Source organism: Tamandua tetradactyla, chromosome 22 (genome assembly GCF_023851605.1).
Source record: "Tamandua tetradactyla isolate mTamTet1 chromosome 22, mTamTet1.pri, whole genome shotgun sequence".
In the NCBI taxonomy this organism is placed as follows: domain Eukaryota; kingdom Metazoa; phylum Chordata; class Mammalia; order Pilosa; family Myrmecophagidae; genus Tamandua; species Tamandua tetradactyla.
In genome coordinates, this window is record NC_135348.1 from 21,165,039 (window position 1) to 21,192,825 (window position 27,787).

At 35.0% G+C, this 27,787-nt stretch overlaps 1 protein-coding gene across 3 annotated transcripts in view; it reads left to right on the top strand.

Annotated features, from left to right (window-relative positions):
• TTC29 (tetratricopeptide repeat domain 29) overlaps positions 1-27,787 on the top strand; it is a 266,829-nt gene that overhangs the window by 138,186 nt on the left and 100,856 nt on the right. For all 3 annotated transcript variants that reach the window (XM_077139877.1, XM_077139875.1, XM_077139876.1), the window contains exons 8-10: positions 1,308-1,399; positions 9,173-9,296; positions 14,084-14,312. In XM_077139877.1, the coding sequence (XP_076995992.1) occupies positions 1,308-1,399; positions 9,173-9,296; positions 14,084-14,312 (445 nt within the window). The remainder of the gene's footprint in view (positions 1-1,307; positions 1,400-9,172; positions 9,297-14,083; positions 14,313-27,787) is intronic.

Here is a 27,787-nt window from a genome sequence, read left to right on the forward strand (position 1 = left end):
TGTATAGATCAAAAAAGACACTAGAAGATCTCTTTCCAAATAGCTTGAGGTTCAGATTCAATAAGTTCTCATGAAAGCGCTCCAAATTCATGGGTTCTGCTCCTTGACTCAGATAAGTCTATGTCAAGCGATGCCATATTAAATCTAGGTGTTGCCAGTTATGCAAGACAGTGTGAAAAGAATAATCTCAGATTTATACAAAGCTTATTAAAAGGCTTAAAAAGAAGAATCAGAATTTTTAACTTTACAGGTTTAGCAAGAATTAAAACACTGGGTGTTTGTCAGTCGGTAAATTTTAATCTCTGGATTATGCTAAGCAGTCACTTGTAAACTACGCGAAAGGCAAATTTTATAAGGTATAACAATGTTCTCATTGAAGCTACTTCTCAGGTATTAACTTTAAGAAAGCAAAGGCAAATGTCAATCCTGCCTTCAGCACTTAAACACTTTAAAGCTGCCTAATTCAGGGTGTGTGTATGTCCTCCCTCACACGGACTCTCTCCCAAACTCCGCCAATGACTTTCACTAATTCTTTCCTAGAAAATGTGCAAAAAGGATTTCCATAGAGGTCTTTGGAGATTTCTTGTGTCCTCATGTGTGTAATAGCTTGGGTCAAGTAACGATGAAGGAAAAAGAAAGAATGAGATTTTTGTTTGATATATTTTTCTCCTTCTGGCCATTGGAGAAGGGGGAAAAAGTGAAAAGAAAAATTATACCACAGAGATTATGTCAGTGTTCAATTAAATTAAAATCATACGTTTGGCTGTGGCAGCTGTAATCTTTCGATTATTGAAGATACTGTTGTAATGAAGTACATTTGTAAGGAAGATTTTTGGTGTATGCTATATATGTGTACAAACAGTGAGATATGCATCAATTAAATAATAGATGTGGAAATTACCTGGCACCTAAATTCCTGTTTTTCAAGCAGCTCTTTATAGAAAGAAAAGTGATATTTACACTACAATGGTAGAACATTATAATCTGCCTTATATTACCTTAGATAATAGTCCCATATTTTAAAATAACATTGCAAGCCATTCAATTATTTATTCCTATCTAACTTACATAAATTGGAAGATTTGGGATTGTGTAGAAAAAAAAAGAATTATTTTCACAAAAGTAAGACTTCACTGTCAAGGCTTAAAGAGATCGCTGTGAAACAAGTTATATTATAGATAAAAATAAACCAAACCAACATGAATTTTTAATAAACCAAAGAATTTTTATGGAGATATTAAAAACAACTGTTAATTTTAATCTTTTCTGTTATGGAACGAACCATCCGTGTGTCCACTTCTTCATAGGTCTTTGACACTTACATTAAAATCTCAGCAGACCTGGGTGATGATCTCAGCCTGGGGAAAGCCTGTGAAGCAATGGCCAAGGTCCTGCAAAGGTAGGTTAGAGCACCCTTGTCTTGCTGTCACTGCAAATTCAGTCAACTGTGAATGACTTAAATGGTTTGAGGTCTGTCGCTTTCCATTACTGCCTGCTTAAATTTTAAGCAGTGCCCTTCTTAAGTGACCCTTTCATCGTAAGTTGTTTTAAACCAATAAGGAATCTTAAAATATGCATCTAAAGTCTTCTTTGTCTGTTCCTCCTTTGTATTATTTTCTTCTTGGTTTTCTGTAAGTTCGGAGAAGACCTCAAGTAACAGAGAAAAATCAGGTCACATCTCACAGGTTAAAAAAGCAGAGAGCGCAGAAATATATAGTATGCTTCAGTAACTGTGGCTCACCATAACCTTTCCAGATCTCTTCTTTGAGAAAAGTTTCCATTTATGGTTCAGTCATGCTTCTCCCATTAAGACATTTGCCCTTTGAGCATATCTGGATAAACAACTGGCTTCAAAACCAATATTCCCATTAACTTATTTAAGACAGAAATGTTTTAAAGTATACATGAACAACTTCTGATACATATTTTTCCATGACAAATATGTTTTGCCCTCTCTGCATTGTATTGTGACTTTTGAATACTCCATTTAATCATTGTATGTAGTCATAATACATAGTAGCATTATGAGTCAAGCCAGGATGGAATGAGACTGAAATTTTCTAGAAGGTAAAGCCTTGGTTGTTGATACGTTATTTTGTATCTGGGATATAGCATTTTAAATAATAATAATGATGATGATGATAGATATAGATTGTGTTAACCCTAAATTCTAATTTCTTTTTATTTGTTATTCAGTTATAAATACACTTGGGTTGATGTTTCAAAAGGTAATATTGTTATTTGAAAGGCATTTAAAGCATTAAATGTCCATTGCCAAAATAGTAATTTTTGCTTAGAATACTAATATCAATGAAATGAGAGGGGCCTGCAAAATTTCTACAAAATGACATCTCTGTTGTGTCCTAACATAACTAAAGAAGCAAAACTCCAGGGGAACATATTTTCTTTTTTGAGCATTTATTGAGCACCTACTGTGCCACAGGACAAGTGTTGGGATGCCCTTTTGGTTACTGATGATCTTTATCATTATTTTTGAAACTTTGGAATCATGTGCCTGTCTTAAAACAATTCTCGCCTATTAAACTTGAGTCTCATCTAGAATATTTTAGGCTCTGCCCGGGATTTGAATTCCTGGTCTAGTGGAGGAGGGTTGAACAATTATCTGGTAAATTTCGGCAACAATAAAGTCAAAACAATCTAATGTTTTCTTTTGGCTGCTTAAAAATTATTTGGGATTTAGGAGTTTGGGAAGGATACAGGTATATTTAAAATATGACTAAGTAGAGTGTTTCTTTGGTAGAGAATTGGATGCGTTTGTTCCAGCACTCTCAACAGTGTAGCAACTTGCCTCAGGGAAAACGTAATGGAGCAACAATATTCATCCCCATCTCACTTTTATGCCAAATGAAAGAATCCTTATGTTCTAAAGTACAAATAAGGCCATCAGTAATGTGTAGGGTAGAGTTGGGTTCTTGGTTTTATAATGTTATGGAAAACACAAAGAGTTCAGGAGATACTTCTCAGGTCACAAGGGAAAGGTGTCCCAAGACCGTAGCAAGTTTCCCAATCCAAATCTGCCATTTTGCAGTGTTGCTGTTGGTTATGAAGGAGCACTTGGGTGACAGTGAAGCCTCAGGATATCCTTCCACTGTTGGTAGAAAATAACTTGAGGATATGATCTGTTGATAGCCAAAATGTTTCAAAATAAGAAAATTCCATGCAGGGAGGAACCAACACTCCCTGGATGTCTGAGCTGTCTTACTAAATCAAGTGTACTAATTATACTAGTATTCTTTTGACAGATTCTGTGGGTCATTTTTAGAAATTTTGACTTCTAAGTCTTTATGTTCTTCACTGTTGCTATAAATATATATCCCTTTTATTGTCTTGAACTGGCCTTCTCAGGTCAGCCACAACATGAAAGAAATAGGACCCAGCCAAAAGAGAGGAAATTATGGTGGTGGTGACTGAGAAATAAATCAAGCTGCATTTGAAGCTTCAGATCACCTCTAAATCTCTTTTTCCTAACCTGTGTAATCGCACAAGTTTCACTAATGGTAGCCCTATCTCTATAAATATATTTTATCTCTTTAAAGGAAATGGAAGAGAATAGCCATGTCTAGGATAAGTGTGTCTAAGGCCATCAGCTGAACGAGCATGAAAGGTGAATAAGCTCGAAGGCTGGAAGCTTCTAAAACAGTTATAAAAATTTATACTGAGCCTTCAATTGAAAAACATGCCACATTCCCTCAAGACTGAGGACTCAGTAATACAGAGTCCCCCATTTAGTAAAGCTAGACCCAGTCCTGGCTTTAGCTGAGGTATTGAGGAAGGTTTTAATGGTGACGAGGTTTGTTGATTTTTTTTCTTTTAATTTTGCTATTTATATAAATAATATTAAATGCATAGGCATTTAACCAACATAACAGGAAATGAGCATTTACAATATCTTTCTATTCCTTACTTGGAATACTAGTGAAAAGCAAATTGATAATTCCAAAATGATCACAACAAATGCCTTGAAACACAACTATTAAAAACCAGGATTTTCTCAAACCAGAATTATGGTCTTTGAAACAAAGAGAAAGTAAGTTGAGAAATTAGCAAGTAAATATGATTATATATTGACAGTCTATTTGAGTAAATACGGAGATAAACCCCACCATTTTCCTTCCAGCATTGTTTTTTGCCTCATTAACTGAAATAACTATCACCACTCTCCACCATAATAATGATGACTTTAAAAAAGAAGCTAGAAAAAAAAATCACAAAAATGAGAGCGTTCAAGACATGCTGGTCACATCTATCCCATCTCTGGGTTTATTCTATACCAGTTGTAAATCTTCTTGCCAAGTCAGGTTAAATTATTTCCTAGAAAACTTTCCACAGTGGAGACCCTTAAATCAATCAGTACAAAGTTCCAAGTGTGAAAATTACCTTTCTGTTATAGCTGAAAATTAATTTCTTCTTGCTCGAGAGAAATGACACGCCCTAGTAATTTTCATAGATTCTTTAAAATGGAACATCAGGCCTTTGATGCGAAATTTCCTAAAAATGACCAAAAAAAAAAAATACATCAAAACATATCTATTAATTCATGAAATTAAGAAAGGCTTTCTACATTTTCTCCTGTCACTGATTCCATTTGCCTTATTACTTTCATCTGTGGCCCACCAACTTGGTGGCACAATCAACAAACCCCTTAGTGGCTCTTTCATCTCTGCCCTATTTGATTTCTTCTTTCTGAGTAAATGATTAAGTTTTCATGCATTGGTTCAACCAAAATCTATGTTCACTCAACCACATCCTTTATTGATTACTTCTACAGCAAACAGTAGGCCAAGTGTGATATACATAATTGGACAGTTGTCAGGGGATGTGGGTGTTAACAGTCCTGTTTTCCCAGTTGGAAACTGGAATCACCTTGATACACAAATATTCTGCACTGTTTCATTCTCATTCTTTGGACCGAGGAGTCCCGTTCCTCAGAATATATGTTTTTAACTCTCTAAGGTCTGGTTGAATGAATTTAATGATTATACCATATAATATGCTGTGCGGGTTGCACCTGTGCACTGCATATAGAAAGCTGGAATTAATACTTGTCTAACATTTTAACCTTGTCCTTTAACTTATACGAGTATTCTGTAGCCTTTCTGTAAGAAAATATTTGATGTCTTCCCTTCCAAGGGAAGATTGACTTGTAAAGCTCTTGCTAACTTTTAAATTTGGAAGCCTTTTAATCACATGTAATGTTTACATTTCAGAAACTGTATTAGCAACTTTGCTAGCTGGGGAACTACAGCATAATATATAGGGGGTATATGATTTATAATAGAAAAGCTCTATCTGTAGCATTATTTGTTAGACCAGGTTATAGATAGCTTTGGATGTATTAGAGATCTGTTGCTCCTTTGAGAGAAAAACAGTTCAACTCACCCAGAATAGTTTTATTTATACTATTTTGGATTTCTTTGTTCACTGAACTTACTTTTTTTTTTGTTTGTGTAGACTATGATTTAACAATCCTCAGCAGGCCAAATCTAATCCAAAATGTACTTCCATCAAAATATATCAACTTTTAAGAACATGAACATAAACGAGCTTCACTGAGTCCTTTTTAGCTAAAAAAAAAGCATATTTTTCCTATGGCTTTAAAGTGATATGCAAAAAAAAGTCTCTTTTTTTCTTTTTTCTTCAATTTTTTCTTAAACAGTAAAGTTCAGAAAAGAGCTTTAGAAAATTATTAATTTCATTAAACAATATCCACACATTTGCTCAAAATTCTAAATATTATGTTATTTTATTTGTTAATATATTTATGCTCTCAAGCTCTCTCAATAGTACTTTAGTTGTTCCACAAAATAAATCTGTAAACTAAAATAATGAATGCACCTCTCATCCTATTTTTGTTCCACTGAAGTGTGGCCATGTATGCATTTGAAAAATTCCTCAAACAATTCATAATTTTTCTGATAATTCAGGTATGCCAAAATGTGTAAGAAGATTATTCATAATTTTTGCAAAAAAAGTGAGGACAGATTCACAAAAAGCAGTATTTACAATTTCAGGAACATGGAATTCCTTTTTATTTCTGATAAGGCAGAGCATTCTTTTACAAATAAGAAAGGAAAAAAATGTATTTGATAGTACCTGATACCTCAACAGCAACAACAAAAAGTTAGTTCTTTGGCCCCGCCACCTAGACTTTATGTGGTTGTTTCATACAGTATACTTTGAAATTTTGGCATTTAATTCATTGTCTAATGAAGGATTTTCAAAAATAATTAATACCTGAACTAAATTGAATTTTCTTCTCTGCTCACAGTAGACAATATCAAGTAGAGAACTGTAGATATGCTAGCCTTTTATTTCATTGAGAGATAATAAGAATAATTGTTATTTATTTAATTTCTACCATGTTGCCAGATGATAGATTAGATAGATAGATAGATAAACAGATATGTAAATTTCGTCTTTCAGCAATTTATGGTCATTTTTAAAATGAGAAAACTGAGGCTAAGAAAGAGTACACACATAATCAAAATTGTTTACTTAAAAGGCTAAACTGGAATTCAAGCATAGATCTTTCTAATGTCCATCATAGAACGGTATGACTTTAAATTAACCTAATTTATTTTCACAAAAACGCTACAGTTTATATATGCAAATGAATGTCATCTTTTTCAGTTCTTGGGAGGTGATGCAAACTGTTACCTCTAATCCTGCCACTACATGTTTAAAATGCTCTTCTTTGAAACATGTTTTCTCATCTGACATATTCTTTTGAATAGCCCTAATAGCAGCATGTCATTGTTTGAGAGATAGATTTGATCTTTGGAAACAGCCCAAAGAATTTGGAGTCAAATCTGAAAAACACAGTGAATAATGTCTATGGATAACCCTATTTTTTTCTAAAAAGTCATTAAATTATTTGTGAATGCATCACAAATCATTAGGGTTTCCTTAAAGAGGCATTCCAAAAATGCCATCAGTTTCATTGTTGAATAGCTTCTTTGAAAGTTTTCTCTTGGACAGGACTGTACTTCTTTACACGCTGACTATGTCTATGTATTCCTATGGAGGAAAGAGGAAATAAATGAGGGCTAGAAATACAGATTTGCCCGAAATATGCATTTAGGAGTCAGATCACACCATCATAGTATTTGAAATTGCCCCTGGTGAGCATTTAGGTGGAAAGAAGAGGAATACCCAGAACAGAAACCTGGAAAGAGCCAACTTTGGATGGGCAGGAGCCCCATAGTCAGTCAATGAGAGACACAGGAAAAGTGGTGAAAGAAGTGAGACAAATAGAGACTGGATGAGAATGCCAGATGCTAGAGAGGGGAAAACATTTTGAGAAAGAGAGGATACAGGATGCATGGTGGTTCAGTGGTAGAATGTTCACCATCCATGCGGGAGACCTGGGCTTGATGTCCAACGCATGCGACACCCTTCCCCAAAATAAAAAGTGAAACAGAGAGGATGGATAATAGCAATGACTCCCTCCCTGTATGTTGAAGACCCTGGGTGAGGGTGGAGGAGGGAGAAACACTGACTTAAAGCAAAGGACTGTGAATCGATAAGCACACTAAGCATTTCCTGCAGCCTAAAATTCACAAATGTTTCTCACTATACAAAGTCTTATTTTTGAAATTTATACAGATGCTTCGAGATCGCTATTACATTCACTAGATAGGGCTTCCAGTGCTTTCAGCTGCCTTCTAAGACCAAAATTACCTCTCAAGCAATTAGACTTAACTCTTGTGGAGATACTCATATGATGTGCTCCAAGCTGCACAGCACTATCGGCTATTCATATATGTCCATCACCGTTAATCCCATGTAGGTTTTCCTATAACTAGCTCTCCAAATGGACAGTGAAAACCTTTAAGGGCAGGGGCCATGTTCTCCAACACCTAGCATTCTAGGACACTTGATAGGGTCTCAGAGATTTCTTGACCTTCCTGAAATATCCAAGGGATGGGAATTTATAGTCTTCCAAACATCCAAATGACTGTTGTCACAATTTACCTGGATACTTGTATCTGTCACGTGCACTGCATAAGTATTTCCCTTCTCAATTTTTCAACCTTTTCTTCCTTCAAAAATACATGAAGGCCATGAGTTTTCTGTAAACCTACAACTTCTCTAACAAAAATAAAAGAAAATAATATATATATGAATGCCAAGCACTAGCTAGAAACCACATGTCTTTTGGAGCATTTTGGCAAAATATATAACATTTGTACAAGTGAATTTAGTGACAGCTGAAATTTCACTGCTGTGCGAAGCTATCAGGAACAAAGCTAGCATTCAATTTTTAAAAACTTTTTAAAGCTTATTTTAAAAAATAGCTTTATTAAGATGTAATTTACACACATTAAATTTGCCCTTGTAAAGTGTACAATTCAGTAGTTTTCAGTATATTCACAGGATTGTGCCCACATCACCACTATCCAACTTTAGAACATTTTCACTCCAAAAAGAAACTCCTTACCTATTAGCATTCACTTCCCGTTTTCCCCAGTCCCCAGCCTCTGGCAACCACTAATCTATTTTCCTTCTCCATGGATTTGCCTATTCTGGGCATGCCATATAAATGGAATCATAGAATATTTGTCCTTTTGTAACTGGCTCCTTTCACGTAACATGATTTCACGCTTCATCCATGTTGAGGCATATATGTGGATTTCATGCCTTTTTATGTCATACTCATATTCCATGTTATGTATATACCACATTTTGTTTATCCATTCATCAGCTGATGGACAGTTGGGTTGTTTCCACCTTTGGGCTATTATGAATAATGGTTCTATGAACATTTACGTACAAGTTTTTATGTGGATGTGTGTTTTTCATTTCTCTTGGGCATATACCAAGGAGAGGAATTGATGGGCCATACAGTAATCGTGTGTTTAACTTTTTGAGGAACCGTCAAACTGTTGTCCACAGCAGTTGCACCATTTTACATTCCCACTAACAATGTTTAAGGATTTTAAAGTTGTTTTTTTTTTAAAGTTTTAACTCCTATATGCTCCCACAAAGATAAGCATACATTTATTTGATTTGGCATTTACACTTTAGATCTCATTACTCTGATAACCGTCCTGCATTTTCTAAAACAAAGAAACAAAATATCTTCTTTTCACTATGACATTGAGTTATACTCCAATTGCTGATTTTTTTTTCTTGATTTGATTTCCTCTAGCCAAGGACAGACAATGGAAGCTATTAAATACTTGAAAAAAGTTCTGAAAATTGCAAGAAACAATTTCCAAAACCTAGACATTGCTAGAGCAAGTACAATGCTTGGGGACATTTACAATGAAAAAGTGAGTATAATGTGTTTCTTGGTTTTAGAGGGAAAAATTTGCAACTTTAAAATTCTATTTTCATTTGATCTTCACCTTACCACAGTATCGTATATGGAATGGCCAGATTTCTTCCCCTGGACTCATAATCTTAATCTCCACAGTATTCTATTATTTGCCATAAAAGTTATTTTGATGTTTTCAAAATTATTTAGGTTTGTATTAAGAAAACTGAGTTTGGAATTAAATTGAATGAATGAAACGTGTATCTTTAGTTCCCGCTATGGAAAAAATATTTTCAAATAGGATATCTCATTTCTTTTTTCTCTTCTGCCGCTCTTTCTCCTCCTCTCTCATTTGCCTTTCCTCTCTCCTATGACTTGCATCTTAAGCACCACCCCCTCCTGACATTCTCAGCCCCCCTCTCTCTCTCTCCTCTCTTACCTGCCCCTGGCTCCTATGTCTCCCGCCCCTTTCTTCTCCTATGCCCTCTCTGCCTGTGGTCTCCTTCACTTTGTTTCCCCTCTTCGTGCCTCCCCCTCCATCTGTCGTCCAGTTGCACCCAAGTCTCTCTGCCGCGTGCTCTGCTGCACCGCCTTGCTGTGTACTTACTGCTGTCTGCCTCTGTTGACTTCTTTCTCTTGTTTTCTTGCTCATTTTGTATTCGATTTTGTCTGCTTTTCAGGATGAAGACAAAACTCATGCCCTCAGGCAGCTTATGGTCTACTGGGGGAGCTTATCCTATAGCAGCAGCTTGGCATTTCTAATAAAAATATACAGTGTGACTTTTTAAAAGGAATGTTTTTCAAAACAAAAGTGGTGGAAAAAGCACAAATTGTCTTACCCTACCACCGAACAATACCCTAAACTCAGTCTTTTCCTATAACCAGGACATCAAGTATCAACCTATATGTTTCTAATTACAAAAATCATAAGGAAAATAAACCAATGAACCATTCTGAGGGATATTTTTATGTATAGATTTTCATAACATTTTTGCCAAGAGTTTGCATCTCATCAATCTGTGTTTTATTCTCTGATTTTTAACCATTAAAAAAAAGAGTTTAATAACTGGAGACTAGAGACATGACATAGTATCCAAAGGCTGTTTCAATGGCCAAAAGTTAATTTTTATCAGTTTACTTCTATTCTAATATAAAATTTGGAGGATTCCAGGTATTTATTCTTTAATGACAACCTGCAAATATACAGGTTGAGTCATATGCCTTAGTAATTCTTTATATTTTAATGTAATAAATTCCTGGTAATTAGTATTAAGCTCTAGTCTTAATATTTTAGTATTATTAGTATTAAGTAAATAATACCATATAGTAATAATTAGCATTACATATAATTACTATTAATATCATATAATCAGTAATTAGTGTTAAATATATAATACCATATCAGGATCTTTATGATGCCATAGACCTTAGAACAAGAGTTGATTTCTTAATAAAACTGTTAAATTTACATTCAATTTTGTGTGAATCATCTCACATATTTCCTCATGTCAAAAAATCAAAAGATAACTTTTCAGACAAACTCTGGATTGTTAAATAGCTACTAAAAGTATAACTTGAGAAGTTACTGAGACAAGGCAGTACTTCAAGGATGTCCTGAATTTCCTTCTAGTTCTACAAAGCCATTTCTTAAGAACACATTGTCAACGAATTATTTCCTATCTCTACTTTTAGTTGTTTATGGATGTTTCTCAAGTATGTTTAATGCCTTTATTTCAGTTGTATAGCTAAAGAATTTCACAAGCTAATTGCATCGGATGTTATCTATTAAGGTATTCCTTGAAAGGGCTGATACCAGGGCAAAGGGGATTTAACCTTCAGTTATGCCATATGAATTTGATTCTGATCCTAGCCACTTAATAACTGTAAACTTGGGCAAGTTAATTGTTTAATTCTCAGTTGTCTCACCTTTCAAATGTCAATAACAAGATACTTTGAAAAACAGTTAATTAAGGACTTGGAATTTTTAAGTATGCCTGGTACCTGGTAGTATTTCCAGCATGTATCAGTTACACAGTAGCACTTGGCATCTCGAGATCTCAAGCTCAGATCTCTCCTCTCAACTCCAGACCCATCATCCTACTGCCTACTTGACATCTTCACTTAAATCACATCAAATGTATTCTTTCTCCAGAATTCTACTTTTTTGACAGTGTAATGTTCAACCCTAATAGAATATCATTCAGGCATTTTCTGGAAAACCTTCTCTCTCACTTTATTAGCTCCCCTCATCTAACCTCATCTGGGCTCAAGGCTTTAAATACCACCCATGTGTCAATGACCCCTAAATTATCACCAACCCTGGCTTCTCCTTGGGATGCCAGACTTGTGAAGCCAACATCCTACTTGGTATCTCTACTGGATGTCTAATAGACATCTCACATTTAGCATGGCCTGAATACAATTGATAACCCCCTCCCTTAGCCTGTTCTTTCCCAGTCTTCCCCTATTTTAAGAAACGGTACCATTAACATCAACCCACTTGCTCAAACCCGAAATCTGGATGTCCCTTGATGCTTCTCTCCTCCCTGCTGCGTATCCAAATGCAGAAGAAAACCCTGACCATTGTGCCTCCAAAGCATAACCCAAATTCTTCTTTTCTCTCTCTGCCTCTGCTGCTATCTCCACATCAGTTTACAACACTTCCTTTCTCTCACCTGGACTAGTGTGATAGCCTCCTAACCCACTTCCCTGTATATCCATTTTCTTCCTAAAATCCAGTTTCCACACAGGGGTCAATGTAATCCTTTTTAAATGTAAATTAAATCAAGTAACTTCTCTGTTTAGAATCCTTCCATTATTTCCCATTCCTCTTTGAATACAAATATAATCCTGGAATGAAGGCTCTGCCACCTGAACTTCACTTTGCTGGCCTGTTCTTATTCAGATCTCAGCTAAATGCCACATCTACAGAGAGGCCTTCCCTTGGCAACTCAATTAAAAGTGGTCACAAGGTCGCTCTTCACATAAATTTAAGTATCCTTGTAGCACTTATCTGATACTTTTCTTGTTCATGATTTTTTTTTCTGGTTATTGTTTAATTTGGCCACAATGTAAGTTTAACAAGAGCAGCAAAGGACCATATCTACTTTGTTTACTGTTTTATTCTCAGTGCCTAGGAGAGTACTAGCACAGAATCAGTGAGCTACTATGTCTATTTGTTGAACCAATCAATAAATTTGTAACCAATTTTATACCACTTTAATTAATGTAATTAATTTCTAACCAACTTTCTCTATCATTTTTGAATTCCAAACTTCTCCTTTGTTTTTGGACACTATTTGAGCATTTTTAAAATGTGTCCTGAATCTCTAAAAGAAAATCTAATATTGCTACTACTTTTCAACCTACCTTTCAAGGTTTTCTACAAACTGCTCTCTTCCTGTCTGTTCTACTTTCAGATTACTCATTCAATGTATTATACTTGTATTCTCTTTTTTAAAACATCTATTACACTAATGTATATACAACATAAAATTTCCCATTTTATTCATGTTCATGTGTGCAATTCGGTGATATCAATTATATTCATAATATTGAGCTACCATTACCACCATCTATTATCATAACTTTTTCATCAACTCAAACGAAACTCTGTATTTAATTGTATTCTTTACAAAAAATTCAAAAAATAATATTACAAGACAAAGAGAAAAATCAGAAATGTCTCTAGAAAACATTGGAGCTAATGTTTTCTATAACTATTGTGGTTTAAAAGTTAGCACACTAAAAATATTAATCCTAATTAGTTTACTTTTTACTATATAATCATGGAAGATGGGGCACCCATTCAACCTTCCTGTTGTGATGTCATGTAGTGTTAAATGAATATAATTCATGTAAAGTGGTCAGTGAGTATATCTTAGAGAAAACAACTATGTGTAGGTCCTTTATGAGATCTCTTTCTCTAATAAGATCATAGAATAATCACATAGTTACTTTCCACATGGGGGACTTGTGAATGAAGGTCAATGACATTTTATATATTTATATATAAAGTGTTTACATGTATATAAACACTTAGCACTCTCCCTGATGTATAATAAAAGTAAGGTAAACAACGCTGTTGTTTTGTGGATGGTAGCTTTTAGGAGAAGTGAGGATGACAAGAACACTTAAGAACTTTCGACTTAAAATGTTACGAAGGATTTAGAGGAGAAATAGACCTTTAAACAATCATTTGATTCGTACTCGTACTATCAAGATCATATATTTTTAAAAATAAACTGTTGATGCTTCAGTGCTCAGGGTCCAGAATGACATGTGCACGTGGTGAGGGAAGGGTAGTGGTCTCAAACAGCAGAAAGAATTATTTTTTTCCTTTTGCGGGACACTGGTTAAAAGTGGCTGAAAAATGGCATCTTGAAGCTGAGAACAAAAGCTGGTTAAAAACATTTCCATAGTTAAATTCAGTGCTATGAGTAAGAAAATTACATCCAAGTTGATGTGAATTGTTTCACTCTTCCCCAAACTTCTTTTTGCTACTATGGATTAAGCCAAATCTTTTACCATTTTGAATCTAAAAGCTGAAGTTTCATATAGTTCAACCTAACAGATGCAGCTTTCCTGCTAAATTACCCACAAGATGTTGCATAATGAGAAATTACAGATCTTTAAAAGGACCTTATTTGAATACAGAGCCTTCTTGCTCTCCCTTTCTTCTTGAAGGTGAACTGTGACAACTGTTGAAAAGATCAGTTTGGGTCATACGAAGGTGGAGTGGGTGAACATGTGAAATGGTAAGCTAAAAAAATTAAGAAAGAATGATTTTTATTACATTTTTAGGGATTCTATAGCAGAGCTTCTGAATACTTCCAACAAGCCTTCGACACAACAAGTGAGCTAATGAACATGCCTCTGATGGAGGAAACAAAAGTTCATTATGGAATAGCAAAAGCTCATCAGTTGATGCTGACAGTTAATAATTACATAGAAGTTGCAGATTTCACCAGCCTTGACTACCTGCTGTCATGGAAGGAAAGTAGAAGTGACATAGCATCTGATCCACTTAATGGTAAGTTGTTGGTTTTAGGAAATAGTTTGGTTATTGTATGATTTTTAATGCTTAAATAGTCTACCTTTTTTGAAGGTTTATTCAATCATTGTTAACTTTAATTTTATTGGTAATTTAATTTTCCATTTATCACTCCATGGATGTTAGACATACTTTCATATTTTATCTTCAACATTTAAAGAAAGCAAAAATAGTTGATATAATTTGTTCAACTTGCTAAATCACCATTCTCGTGGTTTTTTATTTGCAACTAGATCGATATTTAACAATGCGTACTGATCTGTTGTAAGGAATGTGAAATAAGTCAGTGTGTGCTAAAAACTGTAGTGTTGTACCTTACTGACAAGAGCAAATGCTGGGAGATGCTAATATGTATTATATACTTCATTTTTCAATGTTAGTTAATTCTGTAATTCTTTCTGTTCAATTTAATTTAGAAAATGTTTCATAGTAATGACTCTTAATTTTATTTTTTCCTACATACTTTCCCTTGTGAAGAATTTGAGTCAAAATAGCCAATTAAAAACTAATAAAGAGGATGTGATGGTCAGTTTTAAGTGTCAACTTGGTTAGGCTGTCACCCAGTTAAAAACTTTAAAATAGGATATTTCATATTGTTGATCTTTAGGTTACATAATTATCTGTAAGTCAAACCTTTTAAAGGAAAACATTTTAAATGTTTTAGGATAACTCAAATGTGATCATAAGGCAAAACTTTTGTGATGAGAAGAAACATTTCCTATTTGATTTGAACATTTTTCTTAAGTCAGAGTGATAAACAACAATTTGTTTTGGTATTTATTGCCAACCCCACTCCACCCCATCAGAGCATAAATCATCACCTAATGGTAAATTAAGCACAAAGAAATATGACAAGTAGACCAGTAGAATACCACTTACTCTTCACCCATTTGGTCCCTCTTCCCTCTACTTACAAAACAAAGATCTCTTTCCAAATATATATACAGAAAGAGGAAACATGAACAAAAAATCTACAAAAACAAAAGGCTTATTGAATTTCAGGGTGCTCAAAATTTGGCAGTAAGTGTTAGCTAACAACTTTTAGATAATATTTTTCTTAACTATTTTAGGATGTTGGACTGTTCTCACATATTTGTACTTCATTCTGTAGTTTTGGATTTATCAGTCCTTGAGGGTCTCGCTTTTTCTGCCCAGAATAGCAGGAGCTAAAGCAGAGGAAATATGATGCATCTATTCGATTACCTGTTCTGATAGAGATCTTGGTGAAGGATCAGTTTAGTTACCCATGTTTTCAAATTTATCTTGGAAAAACTCTAACCATCACGATAATAACTATGAAAAAACAATCCTCAAAAAGCTGGTTTCTGATTAGAACCATGTGTCTATTTGTTGCAATCCTGCTTGTGGCTTTTTATTTTTTAAATCTATTTTGCTTTTCTTTACTCAATAAAGTTATTATATTTTCATATCTTTTCTACATTTTATCACTTTATTTTTGTAAGGACTTGCTTTGTTCTAATGGACATAGGAAGCAGGACTAAAAAATGCATTTCAAGCTACTACATAGACAGTAAATTTCAGCTATTTATATGGCAAACAGGGAAGGATCAATTCTTCAGAATGTTATAAAATTATGTCCCCTTATTGATTCGTTTGACCAGAATATAGATCCATTGATGGATGCTAGTTTGTATTATATACTTTACTAGAAAATTAGTTAATTTTCTAATTTTTGTTCAATGTATTTGAATATTAATTTAGAAAGAATTTGATAGTAATTTCTCTTAATTCCACTTTTTTTCCTATATGTAGTAATCTTTTTCTTATGAAGTGTTAGAATCAAAATAGTTAATTAAAAACAAATAACTAAAGGGGTTGGGATGGTCAGTTTTATGGATGAGCTACATCGTTGAGAAAATGAAAAATGGTCTTTTTCGGATTCACCTATTAATGAGCGTTTGATTGTCATACTTCTCCTGTATGTTTGAAGTGTTTTAGGGAAAGTTATTCTACTTGGGAATGAAACCTATGGATCACCATCAAACACACCTTTTTGCTTACATAGATGTATTTTTTAGGTCAAAAGCCACCAAAATCTGCTTTTTAAATGCTTCAAAAATGTGTCTGAGACCACAAAATGTTTTCTTTGCTCTGCGTACAATTCTTCATTGGTTCTCCAGGTCTACAAGTTCAAAACAGGCTTCTTGACTTTTTATGACCACCACCAGTCCCTACACACAAACACTCCCAATATGTCTTATTACTGCCTCCATCTCACCCATCCTGCAAGGTCCTTCTCAAATGCTGAAACCTTTCTTTATAAGCTCCCACTTGAAGCTGGTCTCTTCATTCTGTTCCCAATTTGAAAGCTTTTCATCTCTCTCCAAATGCTTTCCATTTGTCAAATTCTGCATCAGATTATGGCCTTTTCTGTAATTGCCTTATCTGCCTGATTAGAATATGAATCTCTTGAAAACAGGACCTGATTCTTGATATTCCCTACAAAAGAAGGCACAATGTCTGACATCTACAGAATATCAAGTAAACGTGTTGAATTAAAAAAGAATTCAAAATGAGCGTGTATGTCTAAGACATAAAACCAGCTTGCACTAACCACTTTTTAAAACAAAATTCAGAATTTCCCTGCCTCCTAGGAAAATATGAATAAACCTGTGATCCACACTGTATTTTGAATACCATCCGGTTATGACATGAATGAACAACACTCACCAAATGTGATGTTGACAAAATGAAGAAATACAAAAATATTATTTGAAAATCTGAGTGGCTTTTATGTGTGCAAATTTTGCCTTTCTTCTGTGAAGAGGTATCTTTAATCTTGCTATTGAGGGGTCTCATGTATTCAGAGAAAAGCAGATCAAAGATCTGAAAGATACATTATAAAAGCTGTGCAGTTATCTTCACCTCTGAGACTTCTACCCTCCAAACAAATCATTAGCTCTCAGAGCAGGCAATATTCTTTTAAGCAGAGCAGCACAGTCCCTGAGGGAATGGAGCACGGGGAGCACTCAGGTCTCTAGATAAAATAGAACAGTGATTCACCAGCAATCATCTCTCATCTTTGTATCTTTCAGTGGGAACACAAAATATAGGAACCTTCAGACTATTCTAATACTGTTGGATATGGCTGGGATTGTTTGGTATTCCTCCTTGCCTTTCCAACATTCAAATAAGAACAGTCTCTCTTTTTCCAAATTTAGGAATTTAGAAGGAATTCAAATTTATTGCAGTTCAATGAAATTATTCAAGCCTGAAGCAGGAGAAATTGGTTGGCTCTGGAAGGCTTAAGGGCCTGTGAATTTCTGCTGATTTCTCCAGGATACAGTTTATTTTCCTTAGCAGGACTATTATCTCTATAGCCAAGGAAAAATATGTTTTTTTGAATGAGAGCCTAATTCATCTTGCCTTTTGGATATCACAGAAATACTGAACCAAAAGTTGTCTTTATTCAACTTAGTAATAATGTTATCCTAGAAATATAATTACAGTCATTTAAATACCAACCTTGTTAACCGCTTCACTGATAATAACAGTAACATGATTGTAATGCAGTTCTTTATTGTAGCCAAATGTAAATTATACTAGAGAATAAGGATGTAAACCCTGAGTATAGAAATAGATGAAAATATTGACTATTCAGTACATAAAACTGTCATTGTTTTCTACAAAATGGCACGTAAGACCAATTTCCTGGAGTGCCAAAAACTCACCCTACTTTTATGAATCATAAAATATTCTTAAAGAAAAACAATCAAAACCGCGAACTTGTTTTTCAGCCCTGGATTTAACGTTGATTAATGTGGAACCCTTGCTTTAATGTCAAACCATGTTTTCCTGCCCTATTCATTGTATTTTTCATTTGTGAACATTTTAACAGGTGTGAAAAAGCCACATACGCGAGTCTTTATGTTCTTCTTACGCCTTGATCAGCTTGTTGGGTTTGTTAAAGCACCCTAATAATGAGGATGGTTATTGAATGAACCAAAAAGTATGCCAGCAGGTTTGATACCCTCCCATAATTACAGAATAAACCTCCATATGTAATGATATGTTTCAAACGTGACACATATAAAGAAGATTCTGGTGAAAAAGTATGGCTAAATCAAAGCTCACCTCACTGGCAGGGGTGTGATTAGCAGAGTTTATCCACAATGCCATTGACCTGCTTCTAACAGCACATCAAGCACCTGCTAGCTTTCTGAGTTATGGCCAAAGATTTCCCTTCAAGTTTGTTGTCTGAAGTTCAGAAGAGATCATTGATAAAATTCCTTCTGGCACTGACCACAATTCTGCCAAAAGATCATCTTTTTAAATAAATAGGGTATTTTGTTCTTAATAATAATAGAAATAGATAAGCATTTTATTTATTGTTCCCTTCCCCCCTACACACACACACACAGACAAACACACACTGGTTTTTGTGAGAGTCCACAAAAGGGATTTTTTTTTAATGTTTTATATATTAAAAGACCACACAAATGCCCAATATAAAGATTTGGTCCTTTTGCTAGAATTTATAATAAAGAAGCCCTCGTGTCATAGGCAATTTTACTTTTCCCTGTTTGGCACTGTCGAAGTTTCTGAACTTTGTTAACTATTTCATATGCAGACTTTCAGTCTGCCTTACTTCCTATCAGCAGTCCCCGACTCTGTGCCTTTTCTCATACTGTTCTTGGTGCCACCAGTTCCCAGAACATGCCTAGATTTTCAGGAATCATTAGTTCTCTATACCTCATTATCCCTTCTTCAAACACTTAATTTGCAGCTGCCTCTGCCCTCCAAAATTTAGTACCACTCTTACATCTCCTTTCCATCTTCTAAAAATGAGTTAAAATCTTCTTGAGCCTCTCTGAGTTTTATAGACTCATGGAATGTTTGGGTTGCAAGGCACCACCGAAATCAGTTGATCCAGACCCTATTTTCAAAGTCCGCAAGTAAAGAGAAATAGGTAATACTCTAAGAGAAACAAAATGGAACTATAACCTAGTTCTCTTGGATTTTAGTCCAAGAATCTCTCCATGTGACACTTTCTTCTTTATTACTTCATGGTTAGTAAAAGCCATTATAACATAGACAAGGATTACAATTTAAATGAAAATCTGGATGAAGACATTCACAGTGAAAAGAAACGTGCGGGATTTGTGCATCTGGACCAGATTTACTCTGCTGCCTTAAACAACCAAAACTAACAAACAAATAATGTAAGGTAAAGATTTTCAGAAATTGGACAACAGCCAGTGCAGGGCAGTGATCCCTGAGGAAGGGGAAACAAACAACCTGAGCCAGGCTTGTCCCAGGGCATTGCCTCGAGAAAGTTCCAGACCGTGAATCAGAAGGAGGAGAGCCACGGCAGAGCCCAGCAGACCCCCGAGCTGAGAAGATGGAATCAGGCCAAGGGGGCCCAGATGGCTAGACTTCCCAGGGAAGGATTCTGGAAAGGAAAGAGCTGCACAGAGAACAGAACCTCACAACAAAGCCCCCAAATATTTATAGGAATAAAAAATGTCCAGCACGCAACAAAGTAAAATTTGCGTTATCTGACATCCAATCAAAATTTCTAGACATGCCAAGAAGCAAGAAGGTATGACCCATAGTGAGGAGAAAATACATAAATAAATGATAACTAACCAAAAGTGACAAAAGACAATATGATTAGTAGACAAGGACATAAAACAGCTATTAAAAGTGTATTTCATTTGTTCGAGGAAGCAGTGGAAAGAATGAACTTGTTAAGTGGAATCATAGAATGCATTATTTTAAAGACCCAAATAAAATTTTTAGAAATTAAAAATAAAATGTCCAAGGTGAAAAATATACTGAATGGAATTAGCAGCAGATTAGGCAATGCAGAAGAAAAGATTAGTGAACTTGAAAACATAGCAATAGAAACTACACAAAATGAAATACAAAGAAAAAATATTATAAAAGGGAATAAAAGCATCAGAGAGCTGTGGATCAACTTCAAGAAGCTTAAAATATGTGTAATTTGGAAACTCCAAAATAAAAGTGAGAGAGGAGAAAACAGAAAAAAATATTTGAAGAAATAATGCATGACCACTTTTTTCTGAATTTAATGAAAGCTATTAACCCACAAATCTAAAAATCTCAATGAACACCAAGCAAAAGAAACGTAAAGAAACCAAACCAAGACACATCATAATCACATAACTTAAAATTAATGACACAAAGAAAAATCTTAAAAACAGCTATGCATAGGTAGGAATTGATTAGACACATTACATACAGAGGAACAAAAATAAAAAGATGAGAATTCTCACTGCAAGCAATGCAAACAAGAAGGCAATTAATTTATTTCAAGTACTGAAAGGGGGAAAACTGTCAAGCCTAGAATTCATTAATCAGCAAAAATATCTTTCAAAAGAGGATACTATAAACAACTGCATGCCAACAAATTAGACAGCCTATGTGAAAAGGAAAAATTTCTAGAAGCACCAAACAAGCTATACTGACTCTAGAAGAAATAGAAGATATCAATGGAACAATTACAAGTAAAAAAGATTGAATCAGTCTTCAAAAACTTCCCATCATAAAGCTTCACCTTCACTGTGAGACCAAAGGAAGACATGCTTATTTGGTACAAAATTTGTATTTTCTATGACACACTAATTTAATCTGTATGGTCAGTTTATTCAAACATGACACATGGAAACTTGAATAGGAATGAGATCTTGTTATTTTGTACAGGTTAATGTAATACCCCAATACATCTCAGAGTAGCTTGTGCAGAAAGTAAAAAAGTATTTGCAAAGTCCCTTGAGGGTCTAAGGAAAAATGTGCAGATATTAAACTTCCCCACTGGGGAATTCCTGACATTCTTGCAAGCATTAGGGGCTATCAATTTAATAAGCCAAGCCCTGAGTCTTGAGGCTTGCCCTTACGAAATTTATTCCTGCAAAGGAGAAGCTAAACTTACTTATGATTATGCTTAAGATTCACCCCCAAGAACCTCTTTTGTCGCTCAGATGTGGCCTCTCTCTCTAAGCCATTTTGGCGGGTGAACACACTGCCCTCCCCACTATGTGGACCATTACTCCCAGGCATGTAAACCTCCCTGGTAATGTGGGGCATGACTCACAGGGATGAGACTGGCCTCGGCCTCATGGGATTGAGAAAGCCTTCTTGACCAAAAGGTGGAAAAGAAATGAAACAAAATAAAGTTTCATTGGCTAAGAGATTTCCAATAGAGTCGAGAGGTCATTCTAGAAGTTACTCTTATGCATTACATACATATTCCTTTTTAGTTTCTAGTGTATTAGAATAGCTAGAAAGAAGTGCCTGAAACTGTTGAACTGTAATCCAGTAGCCTTGATTCTTGAAGATGAGTGTATAACTATACAGCTTTTATGGTGTGACTGTGTAATTATGAAAACCTTGTGACTGATACTCTCTTTGTCGAGTATACAGGCAGATGAGTAAGAAAAGAAAGACGATAAATAAATAAATAATAGGAGGGAAAGGGGTATGGGATGTTCTGGGTATTTCTTTTTTTTATTTTTCATCTTTAGGGAGTAATGAAGATGTTATAAAACTGACTGTGGCGATGAATGCACAACTATATGATGCTACTGTACCATTGATTGTCTACTTCGGATGAATATATCTCAATAAAATTGCATTTAAATGAACCTCCCAACAAAGAATATCCTGGAACCAGATGGCCTCAAAGGGAAATTCTACCAAACTTCCCAAGGAGAATTAATGTCATTCCTACTCAAACGCTTCCAAAAATTTAAAGAAGAGGGACAACTACCTAAGCATTCTATGAGACCAACATCAGCCTTGTTCCAAAACCAGACAGAGACCACAAGAAAGGAAAAATTATAGGCCAATTTCTTTCATGAATACAAATGCAGAATTCCCCAACTAAATACTAACACACTGAACCCAACATCACATTAAAAAAATTGTATACATTGATCAAGTGGGATTTATCCCAGGTATGCAAGGGTGTTTCAATATAAGAAAATCAACTAATGTAATATACCACATTAACAAAATGAAGGCGAAAATTATGTGATCATTTCAATTGACATAGAGCAGGCATTTGACAAAATCCAGTATCCTTTCTTGATAAAAATACTCTGAAAAATAGGAATCAAAGGGAACTTCCTCAACATGATAAAGGGCATACATTGACAACTCACAGCTAACATACTTAGTGGCGAAAGACTGAAAACTTTCTAAGATCTGGAACAAGACAAGGATGCCCACTGTCACAATTATTAAACATTGTTCTGGAAGGTCTAGCCAGAGCAATTAGATGAGGAAAAAAAAAAGACATCCAAATTGGAAAAAATAAAATTTCCACTATTTGCAGATGACATAGTCCTATATATAGAAAGTCCCCCCAAAATTGCAATAAACCTACTAAGGCTAATAAATGAGTTCAGCAATGTGGTAGGGTATAAAATTAACAGGCAAAAAATCAACAGTGTTTCTATACACTAGCAATGAGCAATCTACGGAGTAAATCAAGAAACAGCATTCTATTTAATAATATGGTGTTTATATGGAAATTTTGTATATTTCTGTGTATCTGCATGATATCTCTGCAAACCTACAACTTCTCTACCAAAAAAAAAAAACATTAATAAAAAAGGAGTTGACTACTTAAATAAAAAATAATAAGAAAATAGTGTCAGGTTCGTAACAAATGTGGAAGTAAAATGTATGACAGTGGCGCAAAAGCTGGAAGGGGATAAACAGAACTACCTTCTAAGATTCCTAACCTACTCATGAAGTGATATGATAACTTGGAGATAGACTATGCTAAGGAAAAGATATATGCTATAAGCCCTAAAGCAACCAGTGAAACACAGGTATAGCTAGAAGCCAATAAAAATTAAAAAGAAATTATGAGGGCAGCCCTCCTGCCATGCCGGAGACCTGGGTTCGATTCCCAGTGTCTGCCCATGTGGAAAAAAAAAATTATGAAAACATACTCAATCCAAAAGATGGCCAAAAAGAAAAATGGGAACAAATAAGTGATGAAATAAATAGAAAACAAATAATATGATGATAGATTTAAACCCAATGTTTCAATAATCATATTAAATATAAATTAAATAGAGAAATCTAAGTCTATAGAGACACTTCTCAGTTTTAACATACAGTTGCCAGGTTAGTTTGCCAACCTCCATAACTCAATATTTGGACTGAATTTCCTTAGAGCTCACCCCATAAATCTTTAGGAACTCCTGTGGTAAAGTCTCCTTACAGGAGTTTTGTTTTAATTTCTCTCTCGTTGGAGTTTTTCCCCTCTCCCTCTTGGAGAGACTTTACCTGGCTTGGGGTGGGCAGTCTATTTTTATCCAGGGAATCTTCAGATGCCAAATCATGCCAGTCTTTAGTGTAGACTTTGTAATTTGTCTGGCTTCCTTGCTGTGTTTTTGATGGCTTCCTTGCTGTCTGCTATGAGAAATTGTTTCAGGCTCATGACTACATTCTTGACTCCAGATCGGGAATCAGTCATTTTTCCAAGGAACTTTGAGAAAAGTAAATTTTGAAAAAGCAAAAGCGATCCCTAAAAAATCTGAAAACTGTATAATATATATACACGTTGGTCATCTAATCATTCCAGAAGGAGATGTTCCAAGCAGGTTTAAACCCAGAAATCTGTCTATACATTCCTAGTGGTCTCAATTCTAAAATATGTCAAAAAACAATAAAAATTAAATTGTTTTCCTGTTTATTGGTATTGATGCTGCTATTGCTCTGAGACTATTGTGCATGGAGTGCAGATTACATTAAATAGATAATTGCTGGTTATACTAATTCATTCACTCCCAGCATCCTTGGAAATGAGTATTTTCAGTGTTGGGTAGATTTCCTCAAAATGGAGGGGGTAGGCTATTAGATGGTATAATCTCTGAATTCTTTTGTAATTCGTTAAAGCTTTGTTTCTGAGGTCTTTAAGCAAATTCTTATGCTTCTCAATTGCATTTTATTGTGATTGAACTTAAGAAATCTTGAAAACCAGGCACATTATTATTGCTTTGAAAGCATCATTGTCTCTTCTTATTTCTTTGCTTTGTATATATGTTATACTATACAATAAAAAAAAGTTTAAAAGAAAAAACCACCATTACCTCCAATATTATTTGTAGTAAATTCCACATACATAACTACTTTACAATGTTTTGCCACAATATTGTAAACGCATCAACATACAGCAACGGTAAAAGGAAAAACAATAAAGATTTATAAGAGAAATCATTACATAACCTCAAACACAATTAAAGCTCCTTAGCATGCTCTACAATACCACTTTTTAAGGCCTTGAGGATCCAACAACATAATGCATCTGTGCAGAGGACCCTGTTGGTTGCCTGCCTTCTTACTTGCTAAAAGAATCCTGACAGGTCACCCTCCTCAAGATGTCGTGTCTTGGGTAGAGGTTGGACCCCTCTCTGTCCCCAGTTATTGAATATTTACTAATATAAGCCAATCTGATTATGCTTGCTAAGTAATATCTTTAAGGACGATAGGTGACACAGTTGGAATTAATGAGATAAGAGAAGAAAGTCTTTGAGGAATTCCTAGGAAGGTTTTCTTCGTTCTTAAAAAGGGGCACAGGGCAAGAAGAAATCCTTTTATCTGACTTTAAATATGTAATGCCTGAAGCTGCTGTAGCCAACTTGCAACTAAGCTATCCAAATGCTGAAGCTGGCAGGGTGAAGAAATAGAAGGGATCTAGATTTTTGATGACTTTCTTGGACAATGAATTGATTACCCCTGCAATTGCCAACTCTCACCATTTTTTGTGTGTGTGAGAGATAAATCTCCCTATTTCTTAAGCCACTTTGAGCTGGGTTCTTTGTTTGTTTGTTTGTTTGTTTTGGAACTGCAGCAAAAAGCACTCTTAACAATAAAATGCCAAATAGTGCTGATACAATATCTAGCACAGAGTGGCAACTGTGCTTATTATTATAGTCTTAGCAGCTAGCACACAGCTTGACACATAAAATTGTTCAAGGAGAATCTGAGCTATGGAACTATCTGTGAATAATCTATTTTTAATAGACCTATTTTTAGAGCAGTTTTAGATTTACAAAATATGTGCAGAAAGTACAGAGAGTTCCCATATTCCCCCATTTCCCTGCACACAGTTTCTCCTATTATTAACATCTTCCATTAGTATGGTACGCAGTACAACTGAACTGATACTGATAGATTTTATTAATTTAAGTCCATAGTTTACATTAGGGTTCGCTCTTTGTCCTCTACAAATATATAATATGGCATATCCACCATTATGATATTGCTCAGAATAGTTTCAATTCCCTAAAAATATCCTGACTCCACTTATCCATCTCTTCCTCCTTCTGAACCTCTGGCAACCACTGATATTTGTACTGTTTCTAAGACTCACCTTTTCCGGTATGTTCTATATTTGAAATCATGCAATATGTAGCCTTTACAAGACTGACTTCTTTTACTTAGCATTATACGTATAAGTTTCCTCCATGTCTTTTGGTGGCTTGATAGTTCACTTCTTTTTATTACTGAATAATAATATTCCATTGTATGGATGTACCGCTGTTTATTTATCCATTCACCTATAGAAGGTGCATGTCAACTGCTTCCAGTTTTGGCAATTATGAGTAAAGCTTTGATAAACATTTGTGTGCAGGTTTTTGTGTGGACATATGGTTTTAATTCCTGTGGGTAAATACCAAGGAGTGTGATTGCTGGATCAGAAGGTAAACCTATGTTTAGTTTTGTAAGAACTGCCAACTGTCTTCCAGAATGACTGTACCATTTTACATTTCCACTTGTAATAAATGATAGTTCCTGATGATCTACCCTCATCAGCATTTGGTTTTGGATTTTAGCCATTCAAAAAGGTATGTAGTGGTATCTCCTTGTTATAGTAATTTTCAATTCTCTGATGACATATGTGGAGCAACTGTCCACATGCTTATTTGTTGTACATATATCTTCTTTAGTGAGGTATCTGTTCTTTTGCCCATCTTTTAATTGGGTTGTTTGTTTTCTTTTTGTTGAGTTTTAAGAGTTCTGTATATATTTTGGATGCAAGTCTTTTGTCAGATACGTGTTTTGCAAATATTTGCTATCAGTATTTGGCTTGTGTTTTCATTCTCTCTAACAGCATCTTTTGCAGAACAAATGTTTTAAAGTTTAATGAAGTTCAGCTTATCAATTTGTTTTTTCATGGATCGTGCTTTTCGAGTTGTATCTAAGAACTCATTGTCGAACCTAAGGTCACCTAGATTTTCTCCTATGTTATCTGTTCTGAGTTCTATAGTTTTGAGCTTTATATTTAGATCCATCTTGAGTTAATTTTTGTGAAAGATATAATGTCTGTGTCTAGATTGTTTTTGTGCTTTGTTTTGTTTTGGTTTGTGTTCTAGTTTGCTAGCTGCTGGAATGTAATATACCAGAAACGGAATGGCTTTTAACAAGGGGAATTTAATGAGTTACTAGTTTACAGTTCTAAGGCCAAGAAAATGTTCCAATTAAAACAAGTCTATAGAAATGTCCAATCAAAGGCATCCAGGGAAAGATACCTTGGCTCAAGAAGGCCAACGAAGTTCAGGGTTTCTCTCTCTCAAGTGAGAAGGCACATGGCAAACACAGTCAGGGCTTCTCTCTCAGCTGGAAGGGCACATGGCGAATACGGCGTCATCTGCTACCTTTCTCTCCTGGCTTCCGGTTTCATGAAGCTCCCCGGGAGGCGTTTTCCTTCTTCATCTCCAAAGGTCTCTGGCTGGTGGACTCTCTGCTTCGTGGTGCTGTAGCATTCTCTGCTCTCTCTGAATCTCTCATTCTCCAAAATGTTTCCTCTTTTATAGGATTTCAGAAACTAATCAAGACCCACTCAAATGGGTAGAGACATGTCATCCCCTAATCCAGTTTAACAACCACTCTTAACTAAATCACATCAACCAGGGAGATGATCCAATCACAGTTTCAAACATACAGTATTGAATAGAGATTATTCTACCTTTTTGAAATGGGATTTATATTAAAACATGGCTTTTCTTAGGGGGCATGCTTCCTTTCAAACCAACACAGTTTGTTTTTTTGTTTTGTTTTGTTTATTGTTTTTTTGGTTTGTTTATGGATGTACAGTTGCTCCAGCACCATTTGTTAGAAATTCTGTCCCTTCATCATTGAGCTTCTTTTGCTTCTAAATTTGTGCAGAGCTATTTCTGGGCTCTCTATTCTGTTCCATTAATCTGTGAATATCCTACTTTTTACAGAAAAACTTTTGTGAAATTTGTATTTTTCAAACATTAGAAAGTATCATAAGATTTGGTATTTTCTTCACATTTTAGAACTTGTGTTCTAAAAGTGTTCTAAAATTACTTACTCCTCCTCCCAACTTAACTCCTTTCCTTCGTGGGACATTCATTCCTTCAGATCAGCAGAGTAATGAATGTTTTTATATGAAGAAATCAGTCTGGTTGAACTAATTAGTTCTATAT